Source organism: Cnephaeus nilssonii, assembly GCF_951640355.1.
Source record: "Cnephaeus nilssonii genome assembly, chromosome: 15".
In the NCBI taxonomy this organism is placed as follows: domain Eukaryota; kingdom Metazoa; phylum Chordata; class Mammalia; order Chiroptera; family Vespertilionidae; genus Cnephaeus; species Cnephaeus nilssonii.
In genome coordinates, this window is record NC_137086.1 from 23,848,045 (window position 1) to 23,862,386 (window position 14,342).

The window sequence follows — 14,342 nt, forward strand, 5'->3', positions numbered from 1 at the left end:
TATTTCTAAATATTTATAATATGTTGTAATAAATAGGAACTTTTATTCCATCATATTGACTAACATGATTAAGAATAATTGTGCATTTTTTGAACATTTATTTTATATTCAACCATTTTATTGAACTTTTATTCAGTATTTATTCATCTAATCAATCAACACTTACTGTCTATCACATGCTAGAAATTTTGCTATGTGCTGGGGGCAGGGAGAGGAGGACAGTCAGGCACCACACAAATGTTATTAGGAAATACCCTTTGCTGTAGCACCCTCCTCCCCCATAGCTTTTAAGTGAATGAAGGTTTTGTTTTCACCCATAATGTGAAGTTCAGAATAGGGAGCTCAGGACCTGCTTTAGCAATTCCACAATGCCAAGATGGACTCACGAACTTTCTATCTGTCCAGCAGGCACTGTTGAGTGCTGGTCACTATCTGACCTCCCGCACTCCCAGCATTCTGTCTGCATTCCAGGCAGGAAGGAGGACAAGGGCAAAGGATAAGAGAAGTATGAGAGCTGAGCCTGACCTCTCCAACATTGCCAGCTTTCCTGGAATCCCACCCTATGACTTTTGCTTACTAGTATACTCACTGGCCAAAACTATATCACATGGCCACATGCACGTCCATTGGTTACATTTTGGCTGTCCTCAAATCAGAATTCTCATAGTGAGGAAGAAGGGGAGAATTCTGAACAGGCATCTAGCAGGCCCTGCCGGGATAAGACAAAATTCCTGCCCCTACTGGTATAGAGATGTTCAAAGAATTTACATCCGAGTGTCTTGGCTTTTCAACAACGCAGTACTTGAGTCCCTTCTGTACTTTATGTCCTACTCATTCTATTGGTGATCTTATTCTATCCCAGGGCTGCAAGGAGTCGCATGATAGTGACTACCAACTTACATTCTAGCCCAGTCCTCTCCCCTGAACTTCAGACAGAAATAGCCAACTGTCTACTTGGCATCTCGACTCAGATGTCTAATGAGTATCTCACTTTAACCCGTTCAGAATGAACTCCTTCCCCAAAACTGTCCTCCCTCAGCCTTCCGTCCCGTGTCAGCAGACAACAATTTCATCCTCCTGATTGCTCAGGCTAAAAACCGTCCTAGATACCAGTGTCTCACATCTTACGTCCAATACTCCAGAAAATTCTGTTTAACTCTATCTTCACCTCCCAACTATTGCCACAATCCCACCACTTCTCACCACTTTAACCACTAACATTCTGGTCCAAGCCACCATTATTTTACGCCTGCACTCTGCGACAGCCTCCCAAAATCATTAGCCACGTAGATAATCCTTCCTTAAACTGTCATTTGACTTCCCCTTCTTTAATGATATTATCCTTGTCCCCCACCTCTGCTACTTATTCCCATGCCCGATCATTCCTTACCCTTTGTAATTACTCAAAACTGCAATACCAAAAAACTGTAATTTCAAAGTTCAGCATCCTCCTTTTGACAACTACTTTTTCCACCCATTATGCCCTGTATTAATCCCACTCTAACATTCCTCCAACTCCACGAGGACCTACAATCCATTAATCCTATACTTTTTCACTGCCCCCCACACTCCCCTTACTGTTGCTTTTCTTCTTACTGAGCTTAATTTCCATGGTCAATACTTTCTTTGTCCACATGCCCTCAACTCCCCTGCCCTTCTATATTGACCTCATTTGGCAAACTCTCAAATCTGATCTACCTCTTCACAAAATCAGGACCTGTGCCCATGCAGCTAATGTGACTGAAGAAAATATATAGCCAAGCTGACTGATCCTACATTCAATTGGTCACTAACCTGAAGTGGAACATTTAACACTGTCCAGAAATCACACACTATTTCCTTAGGCTTTTCACTCTCTTATCCTTTTCTTATCTTTCCCTTTCTTCTCAAACCTCCAACCCTTTTCCCTCTCCATCTTTAGTCTCATTTGATGATGTTCCTTTATATTTCAATGAGAAAAACAGAAGCAATCCAAAGAGACTTTTCAGGCAGAATGACCAATAAACACAGCCTTATTTACCACTTGGTAAGGGATTTACTAAGGTGGTCATATGACTTATTATCCAATATGGGGCACTTTGCAAATAAAAAGAGGCACTATTAAAAATTATGCCAGGACAATAAGTGTTTACCAGGGCTGTTTCAGGCAAAAGAGCAGGATCTATCACTGTCTTTAGTGACCATCCTCTACTGCAGGGGTCCTCAACTTTTTAAACAAGGGGCCAGTTCACTGTCCCTCAGACCGTTGGAGGGCCGGACTATAGTTTAAAAAAAAACGATGAACAAATTCCTATGCACACTGCACATATCTTATTTTGAAGTAAAAAAACAAAACGGCAAAACACCCGCATGTGGCCCGCGGGCCGTAGTTTGAGGACGCCTGCTCTACTGCTTACACATGGAGAACCAACAACCCATTTAGCCGTGCAAATGACTCCACCAGGCAAACCAACCACAGCACCCTGAATGCCCGACACAATCCAGCATGGGCTCCATTTACGTCATGTCTACCCTGAGTGGGCACGCCAATACTTCCCATCTCCCCTGAGTAAAAATGCAGAGTCACCTGCTTTATCTACTAGCCTTTCTTCCCTTTCACACATGGTCTACATTCAATCTTCAGGAAGGCCATTTCTGTCCCAATCTGAAGCTTAATCCTAATGCTTTAGAGAGAATGTACCCTTCTATGCTAAGTCAAACAGAGTCATTCTTCAAATTTCCAAAGGCTTCCCTCTTCCGCCAAAGCACAGTTGGTTGATACGAAATTTGTATAAGTGTGCGCCACACCTTCTTTAATCAAAATGACTCCAAGGTCATTCACTGAAACAACATTGCAAAAACCAGGTCACTGACACAAAATTTTATTGAAGTCACCAATACATATATTCTTCTGAGAAATGTTCTGAGCCATCCACCTGATGGTTACAGACATATAAGGATCGTTTTTATTGATATATTTTTAGTTTGCTTGTCAAGAAAGAAAAGCCACAAATCAAATTCAAAAAGTCTGATTTTTAAAAATCCATAAAAAATGAGAGTTAAAACTGCATAATTCAAATAAAAAAGACAATTTCATACAAGTCCAGCAAGGCAAGTTGGCAACTGGAAGTTGAAATAATCTCTTATACAAAATGCAAAAGGAGTCAAAGATGAGTTACAAAAAAATAAAATTTTGGTCAGAAAATCATTACTATATAAAGCCACATAAGGACACCTATTGTTTTCTTTAAGGTGAAAAGAAATCAAACTATTGGTTTGCTATTTATTCAGAAAGAAAAATTAGGAAAGTGTATGGAAAACACTTCTTATATTAAGTGACTTCTGTTATTTAGAAGTCAGAAACATTCTGACTTATTCTTGCCAATCAGTAGAAATGAGGAAATAAAGTGGTTGGCCTTCAGTGGGACACTTACAACACCCGAATGAGGTCCAGAGTGATCCGAGATCGGGGGACGTCAATGTTGATTACTCGGACTTCCACCCTTTCTCCAGGGCCCAGTCCAAGACTCCTTCTCCTCTTCGTTTTAGAAAGCTTTGCTTCTGTTACATTTCGTATGGGAATCAACCCTGTTATCCCCACTCCTATATCCACAAAAATGCCAAACAAAGTGGCATTCTCAACTTTGCCTGTAAGAATTGTCCCAACCTCCAGATCTTGCAAGCAGACTATGCTTCTCTTGAAATCGGGTTGACTGAAATCTGCAAGGAAAGGGGAGCAAAGACATCTAGTTTAATAAGGATCTGCACTTCGTAGACACACAAATGAGTAAGCATTGGCTACATCTCACTTATGTGCCCAGACCAATATTAAGCAATCAGGGGTGACACAAAAGGAGCTGGACTCCGGCCTGCCTTTGGAGAAAATGCATCCTAGTTGGAGGATCAGCACTCACACAGTAGAAATAAGTCAAGAAATTTACTCACACACTCTCCTCTCCTCAAACTCTCTTGTTAACATGTGAACACTGGCACTCCACTTAAGGACTCTTATTTTCCTCTTCATGAGGCGATTAGGAAATAATTTTGCCCAATGAATACACAAGGCTGAATCACAAACCCTGAGAAAGTCAGACCCTGGGAGACGGAAGGTTGGGAGATTTTACCCAGTGCCTGAATCCTCACACTTTTTAAAGGTGGAAGAAAGCACACCAACATCTGGTCAAACGTAGATGAAATTCAAATGTTCTTTTGTCTCACTTCTCCCCAACAAATCTGGAGCTCAGGAATCAATTTCTATCCATTTTGAATATATTTATCCAATCAAAATTTATGGATTCTTAATTCATCAAACATTTATTAACTCCTATTATCTCCTTGCCAGGCACTGCTGGGTGCTAGGGACACAAAGGTGAAGCCGTGCAGGCTCTGTTCTCAAGGTCCTCCCAGCCCTCTTTTCCTGCTCACCCCGGTGCACATCCTTCTGCTCACTAATAATACTAGCCCCCGAAAGGTGGGCATAAAGCATGCAAGGAATCATTATGGCCCTCGTTAAAACAAAACAAAAACAAAGGTTTTATAAGGGAGAAGGTTAGAACCAACAGTTTAAATGGGGCGTTTGGATTATCTCTGGATTCCATTTATCCACGCTCTTCTTGGCCCCCTTTCCTAGGATTACTGGATGTTGATTCTAGTAACAAAGAACACATTCTGTGCTTGGATCTCCTTTCACTGAGACCTCATTTCCCCCCACCCATTCCATTTCCTTTTCCTCCACAGCTGCCGGCTTTATCCTGATTACTTGTTGAAGCGATCCTTTACATTTGTATTAACAACTGGTCACCTCTCTGTTCCCTTCCCCAGCCCAACCACACTGAAATCAAGATTTTTTACAAACTCACCTTCTTCCTGTAAAACAAAAGCCTTCTTTAAAACTCAAATCTCATAAAAATAGGAATATGCTAACACTGGAACTGATTCTGTAGAATTTCACTTGATGCCGAAGCAGAAACCTACTATAATGTAACTAGAAGCCCGGTGTAAGAAATTCGTGCACGGCAGGGGGTTGTCCCTCAGCCCAGCCTGTACCCTCTCCAATCTGGGACTCCTGGTGGGATCGGGCCCTAAACGGGCAGTCGGACATCCCTCTCACAATCCAGGACTGCTGGCTCCCAACTGCTTGCCTGCCTGCCTTCCTGATTGCCCCTAACCGCTTCTGCCTGCCAGCCTGATCACCCTCTAACCACTCTGCTGCCAGCCTGTTTGCCCCCAACTTCCCTCCTCTGCTGGCCTGGTCACCCCTAACTGCCCTGTCCTGCAGGGTTGATCACCTCCAACTGCCCTCCCTTGCAAGCCTGGTCCCTCTCAACTGCCCTCCCTTGCAGGCCTGGTCCCTCCCAACTGCCCTCCCTTGCAGGCCGGGTGCCTCCCAACTGCCCTCTCCTGCTGGCCATCTTGTGTCCACATGGGGGCAGGATCTTTGACCACATGGGGGCAGCTATATTGTGTGTTGCAGTAATGATCAATCTGTATATTACTCTTTTATTAGATAGGATAGAGGCCTGGTGCACAGGTGGGGGCCAGCTGGTTTGCCCTGAAGGGTGTCACAGATAAGGGTGGGGGTTCCCTTGGGGTGTGGGGCGGCCTGAGCGAGGGGCCTGTGGTGGTTTGGAGGCCGGCCATGCCCCCTGGCAACCCAAGGGGAGGCCCTGGTATCTGGAATTTATTTTCCTTCTACAATTGAAACTTTGTAGCCTGGAGCGGAGCCAAGCCTGGGGCTCCGGCAGCCATTTCTGTGGCAGTTAATTCACCTTCTACAATTGAAACTTTGTAGCCTTAAGCGGGTGAGCCTGGCCAGGGTGTGCGGAAAGCTTTGCTTCCCCTGTTGCCGCCGGCAACCATGGCCTGCTCTCTCAAGCTCCATTCTGCCGCCATTTGTTTGAATTTGTTTACCTTCTATAATTGAAACTTTGTAGCTTGAGTGGAGGCTTAGGCCTGCAATGGCTATGGAAAGCTTGGCTTACTCTGTTACCTGGGAAACCTTGCTCTCTCTGGCTGTAGCCATCTTGGATTGGGGTTAATTTGCATACTCGCCCTGATTGGCTGGTGGGCGTGGCTTGGCTGGTGGGCGTGGTTTATGTAGCGGAGTGATGGTTAATTTGCATATTACCATTTTAATAGAGAGGATATATTACGCTGGGCACTGACTGTGTCCAAGCAAAGTGAAACTAAGTCATGGATCAGGGTCAGAGGCAAGATGGTCTCCGAGGCCCCATAGGCATTGTTTTTATGCTTGAAAAGTCTTTCCCCCCTTTTTTCTTGTAGAGGTCCGGCTGGTACAGATTCCCCAAAGGTTCTTGATCAGCTGCTTAGTTTGATTTTGCACGGAAAAGCAGAGCCAGGAACTACCTGATATGCTCCTGAAGACAGCCTGGGCCACTGAGAAATCAGAAAATCCACCACGTACCAGCAAACTTTAACACATTGATTGGCAAGGTACATTTATTCAGTCCCGTCATAAAGCTGCTTAGGAAGAACCCAATTATGGAAATCGACTAGCAACCAGAGTGCTAATGAAATAGAACTGTGTCACTGAGAACACAGAAGATAGGATGAGTATCAGAAAAGAATGCTGCATCAAGAAGAGAAATCCTTTGGAGAAAATGGAGAAGAGAGATGAGACTCATTTGAAATTTCACTTGTCCAATGATAAAAACTGCAGTAACTGATAAGCCCAGTCGAGAGCCTACATGCATCAGGTTTCGGCTCAACTATGGGCATCACCAGGTGAGGATCTCTACTTGGCTGCTGGCTATTTAACTGAACTATATAATTTAAGAGTTGATCTTTGCCCTGAGCCTACAGTGTAACTGCAATAACAGAGCAATCAACCCCGAGACAGAAATATAAAGATGGACAGCAAAACCCTTTCAGGATGCCTGCAGCTGGAGCACATTGGCCAACCTTCTAATGCAGTGGTTCTAGGCACACCACCCTCAAGTCCCGCCCTGTTTGAGAACCATGGCTCTACTTTGCATTCCTACTCAACGACACTTTGGATGGACTGCCCAGAGACTTCGACTCCTACATTTTGGGCATAGATCTTACTCTATGTTTTATTTTACTTTTCTCCAACTTAAAAAAATTAATTTCAAACTTACTGAAAAGTTGAGGTAAAAGTATAATGAGCTTGCTGGCAGTGTTTTTAAATTCCCTTAAACTTTTTCAAAAAATTATGTCCCATCACCCCAATACAGCCTAACAAAGAATGAAAAGAACCAAGCCCTCAGCATGGTTATGAGACAAGTGCAGATTCATTCAAATCTCAGGGCTTCCTATTCAAATTTCCTTGGGAAATTGATACCTTAATTCTTTCTCACCGGGTCACTGCTCTCAACAACTCTGGCTGGCATAGTTCCCTCACCATCTACCTGTGCTGAAAGCTGAGAGCACTTTTAATTAGAAGGAAAAATCAACAGAGAGATAGTATCTTATTTGTTTAATGTGTTCATTGACACAGAATCCAGGAACTTGGAAGGCTTTAATTTAGGAAGATTCACTTTTTAGTTTGTGAACTGAATGCCTTACTTTGGACTTCTGGTTCCTATGAGATAAAAACCGTTTAGAAAAGGATGATGAAAAATGTGTGCCTCCATGCACACAGCAGCACATGTATAATGCATGTAGACAGTAAGTGGGGAACGAGGAATCTGGAGACCTAGCTTCTAGCTTTGGCTCTGGATACTACCTAACTGAAATGACTTTGAAGGAAGGTTACCATGCCTTAGTTTTCTCATGTGTAGAATGGGAGAATAACATCTGTTTTGCCTATCGCATAGGATTGTTGTGAGGGTCATAGGACCTATCGTGAGCTATGCAAATGAAAGGTGCTACTGTTCAAGTTCAACTGCTTACCTGTTCGAAAGTCAAAGCTTTCAGGCTGGCTGAGACCATCTATGATGATCTGTAAAGAGGGCACTGTTGTTTGTAATCTTTCTGCAAGTTTCTCTATTCCTTCCTTTTCAAGGAATGACTTTATTTTTTGTTGCATTTCAGGCTTCCCAATTTCACACAGTGTTCCTCCAATGAAGGATAAAAACCTGCAAGGGGAGAGAGGAAAGGGAGGGGACCAACACTTATTAATAATATTACTTCTTTTCCAATTTCCTTATACAGCCCACCCTAAAATTCAGTCATCTCAGATCCATATAGTAATCTATTAGTCTTTATTGAAAACCTACTATGTGTCCATGATATAATACACGATCTGTCTTGAAAAAAAAAAGGGGGGGAAGGGATGCATTGCGGTTCTTGCACCTACAGGTCAGAAATATTTTACAGTGTAATGTTCATTAGAGTTTAGTGTCATATGTGTTTGCTAAATAAGGATACCTATACTTACCTCATGATTCCTAAAATCTCAGTTAGGAAAACTTATTTGAATTTAAATTATTTTATACCAACAATGAATTGATTATATAAAAATCCCCAACAAGCACTGCCAGCTTTTGACAAATGCATTACTCTAGTCAGGTGCTATATCATTGCTTTGTACTTGTGTCACCTGTGCAAGCATAGTAATTCTCAAATGCCATCAACAGGCAAGCCTCACATGAACTAATTAAAATCAGTACACTAAGTATATTCAGCATCAACAGAGAAAAATGGAAGTGATAGAAAGTAAGATTGCAATTATATAGCCTTAAGATGAACATTATCTTTATAAGCTTTATAATTATACTAGAGGCCCGATGCACGAAGATTCGTGCAAGAATGGGCCTTACTTCCCTTGGCTGCCAGCACTGCCTTCGCTCCGGCCTGGAGACGCCTTTCTGCCTTTGCTCCGGCCCGGAGCCGCCATTCTGCCTTCCCATGCTGCTCAGAGGCCCGGAGCGGCTGGGGCAGTGCATCCCACCCCACCCCCCCGGCCGCTCAGCGCCTGTGTATGCAAATTAACTCACCATCTTTGTTGGGTTAATCTGCATACTCACTTCTGATTGGCAAGTGGGCGTCGCGAAGGTACGGTCAATTTGCATCTTTCTCTTTTATTAGTGTAGATAGCTGCAATATTTACAAAATAAAATTATCTGCCTTTCTCAATTTCCCTTTGCTATGTTTTCCATTTCTCTTGCTTGAATAGCAACCTATCAATTACTTAGCTTTTGGAGTGCAATAATGAGTTAATTAAGAAAAAAATAATAAAGGGTTAAGCTGTGTTTCATTTAAATTTCATCTGAATATTGGGGTGTAGCTCACTTTCTTGATATTCCTTGGCTGGGTATTTTTTTACATCAGTGATTTTCAACCTCTTCATCTCAAAGAACACCCAAACAAATTACTAAAATTGTGCGGCAGGCACACCAAAAAATATATTCTATTTTTTGCTGATCTGACAAAAAAAAAAAATAGGTATAACTTTGATTCATTCACATCAGCCAGCTATTATGTTGGCTGTTGTCATTTTTTTTTTTTTTTTTTACAATCTAAGGGAAAAGAGGTCAGTGCTGCTGACTAAATAGTCAGGTATTGCATGTCTTAAAAATTTTTGTGGCACACCAGTGTGCCTCTTGCGGCACACCGGTTGAAAATCGCTGTTCTACATCATTAAGTTTCATTTCCTATGATTAATGGCACTTTAAAAACGTCAACACAGTAATCAGACAGTGATACTAATGCCGTCAAATCCTTTCCTCTTAGGATGTCTCTGGAATACAAGATGGGAAAAAGGAAAATGTTGGAGACTTGTCTATGATCAGAATTGGGATCTATGCCATTTTGCAGGTTGTTGCAAAAGGAATACTTGTGATTTCAAGTCTTTTTTGCATTGTTGTATTCAACCAGAAAGGCCTCTTTGCTGATAATCTGGTACTGGTAATCTGATATCTGCTGGAGTAAACTCTCACATCTCTCATTTCACTAATGTGTCTCTTTGGGTTCAAATGTGCAACCCCCATACATTTCGAAAGCCATATTTTTGGTCAAAAACAGATTCTCTAAAATCTAATTAATTCTCTTGACAATGTATTTTGGTTAATGACCTAATGAAAGATCAAGGAGTCGGTGCCTGGTCTCCTTTTTCAGAAAGGAGCTTCCATCCAAACTGGCGGCCCGTGAGCTACCCACTATTTGTGTCCATGGCTTCCCCAGCCCACCAGAGAGGCAGCCAGTGTCTGTTAGTGCTGATGGATGGGCAGTAGCACATATGGGCCCTGGTGACAGGGAACAGCTGCTGGAGCTTTGACTGATGGGGCAGATGATACATGACAACCTCTGCCCACAGCCAACTTCCTTGCTCAACTTTCTAAATAATACATGCCCTGCTGAGCAGGCTTCCCTGGTATTTACCAGAACATCTTTCAAATCCCCAAGACTCTGGCCTACAATCAACTGTTAAAGTGCCAAAAAAGTATATTCATGAGCTGTAAATCTATAACCTTGAATAGCATCTCATAGTTAGTACAAGTAACTAAATGGCAGCAACTTACCAAAACAGAAATACTGGCTCAGGAGACTTAAGGTTGTTGTGTGTAACTAACATCTACCAAAGTCACTTCCACTGAAAGAATTCCGTTTATAGTGGTTGCAGATGTAAAAAGAAGGTTGGTATGTTTAATCTGAATGCATATTTCATATATCATTTTCATTCTCACACACTAAGCCTGAGGGCACTAGTAACTGAAATCAATAAAAAAATGACCAAATTGTGCTCCTAGCTAATGCTTCATATTGATTAGAGCTATTTTTAAATGACTATGGAACAAAGTCAAATGCTTTTTAAATGTGAAAACTTTTTAAAAGTTACAACAGGATTGCAGAAAAAGGAACATAGCAAACACAAGGGAGAGGAACTACAGAATGAGCTGGGAATAGCATTCAGAATGACCTCTACCTTATTGGATTTCAAATACGTTTGACCGTGAATGACAGAAAACAATGTTTTATGCTCAGTAATCACTCAAACATGTGTTCTTCAAATATCCTAAAAAATTTTATTCTACATATTCTGAATTTTCACCCTAGAACTGAGCGTGATAAGGACTATTCAATACAAAGCTTCACTTAGAACTGAGTATGTAATACTCAGTACAAAGTCCTTTCTGGCTCAGAAGTACCATATAAAAACATAATGTGCTCTATGACGCTTGGACACAGAATGTAAATGGACATGTACTGATAACTATGCGTGAAGCATTATGTTAGTGCTTGACAGATGTTCTTATTTAGCCCTGACAATAACCCTAAAAGACAGATATGTCATTCAGAAAAGGACAACTGAGGTTCAGGGAGGTTAAATAATTTTCCCAAGGACACACAGCTATTTTCACTAAACAGAGTTTCATACCATACACACCCATGTGTGTCTGTTTATAACTGTAGTTATGTCAAAAATTAAATGGCAATATTTGGTTAAGCTATAAAATACAATACTTTTGGTGACATTTCACCGGCACAACTTAATGGCAGATTAGTTTTAAACATTAGACAGTTAATATTGATAAATCCCACAAAGAAATTGTTATATAAATGCATTTCAGTAGACAATCTCTCACAATTCAGTGAGTCTCATTTCTCCACTGTCTCTGGAAGGCATTTCAGTTTGCTAAGGAGTGCTGTCTGAGCTGCTGTTTTTATTTAATATGTAATTTCACCCATCTTACTTAAAGTAAGAAAGTAGCATAAGTGCAACAAATGAGCACATCATGTTCTTTTCACGTACATCTGCACAAAGTTAAAATACAGAGCTTGCTGTAGAGAGCATGCTTGTTTTTCAAACAGAATGCCATAGAACCTAAAATCACTGACATTTTCAACAGAAACCTGTTACAAATGCACTCAAAGAATAAAAGTCTTTGTAAGGTTTTTTCCTGAAGAATATGAAATTCTCAAGACTCACAGGAGTTCCGATATAGGCATTCAGTTTTATGTAATCATTTCCAGCATGGAGAAAAAAAGCTTAGGAGCCCAGGGCTTGGCTCATTACATTAAAGCAACGTGATATCCCACAGAGCACAGAAGAACCGCGGTGATGCAACACCATCACTTTAAAACCGGCCTAATATTAGCCCATATGTGTAGGCCAAACTCACAGGATTTATAACTCCACAAAGAACATGCTGCAAGGGCAAAGATCTGCTAGCTGTCTAGCCACTCTTAACACTTTTAAGAGAGCTTTTTGTACTTGTTTATTTTTATCCATTAGTTTTACTCAGCTTTAAAATCATTACGTCAATAAACAAAACGTTAAATTCCAAGAGCACAGTCATTTTAGAAATAAAAAGGTACAGATAAAACAGGTCATAATAGGTAATACAGGTAGACATTCAATGATATAAAAAGAAAGCTTATTCGAGGAGAAAACCTGCCATCTTAACTGTGATTGTAGAGTAAGCGTTGGGACACAAATGAAAATTTAGTGATAGTGTGTTATACTAAAAACCACAGATACTATATATTTTTAAATCTGCTGCACTTAATATTAAAGACTGACTATAAATTCCAACATGGCAAAGGAGAAAAACCTGCTATTTCTTTTATAGCATCCACAGGAGAACTGATACAGGTTAGCAGGGAGCAGCACGCAATTAGATAAAAGGCAGCCCTGGCTTTACCCACCTTTCAGCAGTCAACTCGAAGGGGCAGCAATGTGAATTCACTGTAATCATCATCAACGAATCGTTTCAAACTTCTAACCTCTTTGTTAAACTGAGACCCTGGACTGAGCCAGAATCCTTAAAAACCTTTGCTGGTACAAAATCCATGAGTAATGGTAAATTCAAGTAGAGTGCATTTATGGAGAGGCCCCAGAACACCTACTGTGCTGTAGAAGCTGGTAGGTAAGTGAGGATAATATTTAAATTGCTTTTCTTAGCACTTAATCAACCACAGAAAGTTACAGCAAGTCATTTTTCACAAGAACTTACAGCTGACTGGCTTTTGAAAACTTATTGCAGATGAACTTAAAAAAAAAAAAAGTAACCCTTTCAGAAAGGGCAATGAGGCTGTTCCACAAGTCCTTACAGATTCTGATCTGAGGGTACAGTTTCAAACGGTATGCAGCTACCTGGGCTGCAGCGGGGCCTTTTCAGCACTACTGGCTTGGCAACATTTGGAGACTTTGGGGACACCTCCTGCATCTAAGAATAAAAACAACAACAAAACAGGAGGAGCTGAAAAGGATAAGCCTAAGGAATACAGTCTGTCTTCCAAAAGACTCAGTTTATAAGTATCAGACTGTTACCTGCTTCTAACTTCGGAAGAACTAACTATTCCTTCTTTTTGAAAGGTCTGGTATGCATGCACAGAAACTGGATACTTGATGCATGTTACATTAGTTGTATGTAGGAGAACATATCCTTAGAAAGCTATTTTATTTTAGCAATTTAGAAGAGAAAATTAAATTAGTAAAAATAAAAAGTTAGTTAAAAGATTTAGGATGCTCTCTTTAGAAATATAGTTGAAGACATTGCTTGTATAGTTACATCAAAGAAAATACCTAAGACCAATGAAATAACTGATATCACAGAGAATAAGTAGCACTGATTTTGATGTAGCTTTTCCTATGTCAGAACCAGGTATGATATACTGTGTGATTATAACTTAACTAGAAGCCCAACGCACAAAGATTCGTGCAGAATGGGCCTTCCTTTCCCTGGCTGCCGGCACCACCTTTCCACTCCGGGCCCAGAACCGCCTTTCTCCCCTCCAGCCCCGGAGCCACCCCTTTCCGCTCCAGCCCTGCCTTCCCACGCTGCCCAGAGGCCCTGAGCGGCTGGGGCGGTGTGGAACGCCTGCGTCCCGCCCCGCCCCTGGCCACTCGGTGCCTGCATATGCAAATTAACCCACCATCTTTGTTGGGTTAATTTGCATACTCACTCCTGATTGGCTGGTGGGCGTCGTGAAGGTACAGTCAATTTGCATCTTTCTCTTTTATTAGTGTAGATTAAAATTATCATTTAAAAAACCCAAATGTATATACATATACATACAAATGAGTCGAGTATATAAAAATGAGAAGGCATCATTGCTGAAATGCTGTGGTTGCTCTAACGATTTCTAAAATCCTATTTCAGGAATTGCCTTAGAAATTAACTTATAAGTAACAAAAGAAAATCAGTTTTTCACATTTTTAAAAACACCCCCTGACCCCATGAAGAAAACCAAAAGTATCCAAACAACTCAACTTCACTTGGTTTGATCATCCTCTTCCCACTGAGTCCGGCCATTTTAAACACATACCACACAACCTCAAATGATAAAAGATTTGCTAAAATTCAGGCTCTTCAACAGAATGTGACAAAATGCTGAAGCCTTGGAGGATAATTTAGAATCGCACAAAGAAGATGTGGTATATATACACAATGAAGTACTACACGGCTATAAGAAACAATGAAATAGTGTCATTTATA

At 41.1% G+C, this 14,342-nt stretch overlaps 1 protein-coding gene across 3 annotated transcripts in view; it reads right to left on the reverse strand.

Annotated features, from left to right (window-relative positions):
* Positions 1-2,772: 2,772 nt before the first annotated feature.
* SRBD1 (S1 RNA binding domain 1) overlaps positions 2,773-14,342 on the reverse strand; it is a 155,988-nt gene continuing 144,418 nt past the window's right edge. For 2 of the 3 annotated variants that reach the window (XM_079791774.1, XM_079791775.1), the window contains exons 20-21: positions 7,852-8,036; positions 2,773-3,699 (exon numbers count right to left, since the gene is read on the reverse strand). In XM_079791774.1, coding sequence (XP_079647900.1) covers positions 3,410-3,699; positions 7,852-8,036 — 475 coding nt within the window. In that variant the 3' untranslated portion in view covers positions 2,773-3,409. The remainder of the gene's footprint in view (positions 3,700-7,851; positions 8,037-14,342) is intronic. The other variant, XM_079791776.1, reaches the window with a different exon arrangement.